Source organism: Chaetura pelagica, unplaced genomic scaffold (genome assembly GCF_000747805.2).
Source record: "Chaetura pelagica isolate M959 unplaced genomic scaffold, ChaPel_1.0 scaffold405, whole genome shotgun sequence".
NCBI lineage: Eukaryota > Metazoa > Chordata > Aves > Apodiformes > Apodidae > Chaetura > Chaetura pelagica.
Window position 1 is genome coordinate 3,521,798 of NW_009953489.1, and position 4,176 is coordinate 3,525,973.

A 4,176-nucleotide genomic window follows, 5' to 3' on the forward strand; every position below is an offset into this window, starting at 1 on the left:
AAAGAGAGATGTTTTGTACTGAGGACACGTTGCACTAGCAGGAGATATGAAGCACTTAAGGATAAACTTCCCCACGCGGCTTCCGAGCACTTCCAGCAGCGGCTGGGCGCCCCTTCCCTCTCTGCCAGGGTGTTAAAAGAAGAAATGATTCTCATCTGATTTTCCTCATTGCTCCTACATTAAAAAACATGCCTGTGCCAGAACAGAATCACTTTCATCTCAAATTATGCAGAGGGTTGTTTTTTTTTTTCTTGTCAAACATCTCAATCTTCCTGTCCTGTGGGCTTCAAGTGCTGCCGTTGCAGAGGGGGAGAATCACACACATTCTGCACCAGCAGCCTGGGGCTCTGAGAAAATGCAACCAGCACTTGGTTTGCCAAATGTATAGCTCCTGAGGACAGATTTTTTTCAGAGCTCAGGCCCAAGTTAGGCACCCGACAGAAGAGGCAGAAGCAAAGAAAGGATGCTGGACCCTTCTGGAAAATCTGCCTGTTGCTCGTAGCCACAGCGAAGGTGATGAGCAGGGGGCTGCACGGGGAGAGGGGGCTGCAGTGGGACACCTGCTTCTGCATGCTGGGCAAAAACATCATGGGGAACAGAGCTAGGAGGAATGATGCTAGAAGTCACATTGGAAATGTGAGCAGGGATACCAACCTCTATCTCTTGCATCCCGTAGCATCATCTCATCAAATCACAGAACTGTTTTGTTTGGAAAAAACCCTTTAAGATCATCAAGTCCAACTATTAAGCCAGCACTGCCAAGGCCTCCAATAAACCATGTCCTTCAGCACCACATCTACAAAGCTTTTAAATCTCTCCAGGGATGGGGACTCTGCCACTGCCCTGTGCAGCCCAGACCAGGGCCTGACAACCCTTTCAGTACTTACATTGTTCCTAATATCCAATCCAAACTTCCCTTGGCACAACTTGAAGCCATTTCCTCTTGTTCTTTCACTTGGGGAAGATACCAACTCCCCCTTGCTCTAACTTCCTTCCAGGGAGTTAGAAGGTCTCTCCTCAGCCTCCTTTTCTCCCAGCTAAAGAACTCCAGCTCTGTATCTTGCTATGCAGAGTTGTGCTTTAGTCTGCCCTTTCCTAAGGGCACAAGTGGCTCCCAGGAGGATCAGGTGTTTGGACACATGGAGCAAACCAAAGCCTGGTGCTGGGGCAGTTCAGGGGATGCTGGGTCCAGGCTGGATGCACCCCTGTGCCCAGCCCAGAGCCCCCCTGGGCCTGCACACAGCTGGGGGCTGCAAAAACACCCCAACCAACCCCTGCCAAACCTTGAATGTTCTGCCTCCAAGACTGCCTGAAGCACTTCTGAAAATTATCACCAAAGCCTGCAAAACTCATACACAACTGGCTGTCACTGCTTGCCTCTCTCTGTAGATGGAGTAAGAGCAAAGGCAAGGGGGACGTTTAAAAGCAACTGGTGGTTCTAGGCAGGTCCTTTCCTTTATGCACAGCCAGCAAGAAAGCAGATTAACCCATTTTCTAGAGGTGCTGCAGCTCCCCCTGACCTTGAGTAGAACAATGGAACCCCAGCACAGGGAAGAGCAGGATCCCCACGCTGGGAACAACCCTCAGGGCAACTCCATCAACAGCTACAAGTCATTCAGAAGCGATTTGCTCCAAGGGTGCTTGCTGGGGCTACCCAGAGGAGGGGCACAGAGCCCCCCCAGCCCTGCCCACGTACCGCGCAGCCGTCCAGGGCAGCTCGGATGTAGGGGTTGTTGTCGTAGGACATCTCCTCGTCGTTGGAGCCCAGGAAGCGGATGGCCTTGTCGTAGCTGTTGGTGGTGGCATCGTGCCAGGCTACAGACTGGTAGCAGTTGTAGGTGATGTTCTGGTGGGCCGAGGCGCTGAGGAGCCGGAGGAAGGTCATCTGCACCACCCCGATGGGGTTCCCGTCCGAGTCCACGTAGGAGAGCTGGGAGGAGTGGGAAAAGGGAAACACTGGGCAGTTGAGGGGCAATGCAACACGTCTGGGGGGGCTCGCAGGACCACCAGCCTCACTCATCTTTATAACCTTGTGCATGGGGCTTGGTGTCACCACCCCAGTGGCCACAGGCTCCTGCCACAGAGCTGAGCTGGTCCAGGGCGGTTTATTTCTCTTGCTGGTCATGAGGCTGATGCAGGGCAGGAGGAGAAGGGAATGGGGATTTCAGCCCTGCTTGCAAAAAGCTGCAGTACTAAGAATCTGGTGATGTATGTCTCGATTTTATGCCAATACTGAGCATAATTCTCCTGCTTTTGAAGAGGAGAGAAGGCAGATTTATGTAAGGGTTTAGGGCTTTCTTTTTTATGTCCTATTTGACATGATTTTCTGATTGCTGTATTTGCTTTTGCATACTCTGGCAAATTTCCCAGGAATTTTTCCTGGGCACCACGACCCTGGTTTTGAAGCAATCTCTGCATTTAACCTGCAGCAAATCCCATCCCTGCTGCTGGGGGTTCTGTGCTGCCCTGGCCAGCAAGGCTACATGCAGCTAGAGGGGAAATACATTTGCTGCCCTTAGGGCATGTCATGAAGCACTGAGCTGGCTCAGGGATTTGCTCCATCCTGCACATCAGTCTCCTTTTCTCCCCTGAAGGAGAATAGTGTCTAGAAATACATTTCTGCAAAACATCATTTATTGACCCCCCTCCCCCCCAGCACTGAGGGGATTCTGGAATTTCAGGGACTTTCATACCCCCTCAGGGAAGCAGATGTGCAGTGGCACAGCTGGTTTGCAAGTATAAATTGACTGTACTTGAGGTGGCACCTCCAGCCATGGCCAAGCCACCAGAGCTGCTGTTTGGTACTGTCATCTACTGTCATTAAGGGGTTTTCCTTGAAAATGACCAGGAAGAAAATACAGGCACACAAAGGGTGTGGAGTTCTCCAAGGTACCAGGAAACATCAGTGTGAGCTGCAAACAGTAGAGGAGATTCATAACCAGAGAAAATCATGAGAAAAACGATAATAAAAATAAATAAATATACCAACCAGTTGTCAGGATACTGTTGCACTGTCCTCCTGAGAGTTAAATATGACTGACCATGAGAGAGCCACGCATGCCAGGAGGAGAGCTACCAGAAAACCACCAGGACGTGGAAGGAGAGGGACAGAACATGCCAAGTGATTGGCAGACACCCAGCCACACGTGGCACTACTGAGCTGCAGGACCTGCTTCTCTTTTTCTCCTCATTTCAAGTCAGTGCTTGGCTTGAGAGCCTGACTGCTTGTTAAAGGGTCTCAGTTCCTGCTCTGCCTCTGCCCATTTTAAGTAGACCTGTCCCAGCTTTGCAACTGGAGTCACTGGGAACTGGCTGTGTGTGTAAGGCTTGCTTGTGGGAAAGTGGTTTTGCAAAAATCAATCCTTTCCTGTTTTCCCTGTGACAGGATTTCCCAGAGGCAGATGCCATATGGCTATGAAGGACAAGATAGGTGGCAGGCCTTGTTAGAGCTGCTGAGAGTTGTGTGTGACACACAGAAGGAAAACAGAGGCCAGAAGAAAACATTTTATCCCTCTAAATGCAGTTTGGCTGCACCATGAGAACCAGTAAGAAACCACCTCAAGTACTCTATGCCATTGGTTAATGATGGTGCAGAAGTAACATAGCAAGACATTTTCTTTCTATTTCATATTTGCTATGTTCTCCTTACTGAAGCCATCTCCAGAAGAAAGGCAAGCACCTTCATGGCTGTGCACCTCGTACCAGCACTGAGATCCATACAAAGCTCCCCACATCAGTGTCCTCTCAGGAATCTCATGGAAATCTTCCCCTTGTCTTTGGGGATCCCCACGGGCTCAGCCTCCTGAGGCACCATGCTCAGATTGCATGGAAAGGCACCAGGGACCTTCTCCATGGGGTGACAGGAGCAACACTGCACCCAGAGGGGAACTCAAACTCACTCATCCCACAGATTCCAAATGCTCTTGGATCCAGGCAAATGTCTTCCCAATTTACAACTATCAAATATGGACTGGGGTGAAATGGGAGGTACTTAAAAAAATTATCAAACTTTACTTTTCTAGCTTGTGTGTTTAACAGTTTTATGATTTGCTCAGGTAGGTCTTCTACGTGCTGGTGGCTTTTTTTTCTAAGCAGAAAATGCAGAAGGCTAAAAAAAGCAAGAAAATGGCAAGACAAAGAAGGAACAAAGGGCTCCAAGTAGCACTGACATTCCTG

General features: G+C 49.7%; 1 protein-coding gene across 2 annotated transcripts in view; it reads right to left on the reverse strand.

Annotated features, from left to right (window-relative positions):
* COL5A1 (collagen, type V, alpha 1) overlaps positions 1-4,176 on the reverse strand; it is a 144,887-nt gene that overhangs the window by 1,854 nt on the left and 138,857 nt on the right. For both annotated transcript variants that reach the window (XM_009998856.1, XM_009998855.1), the window contains exon 65: positions 1,697-1,930. In XM_009998856.1, the coding sequence (XP_009997158.1) occupies positions 1,697-1,930 (234 nt within the window). The remainder of the gene's footprint in view (positions 1-1,696; positions 1,931-4,176) is intronic.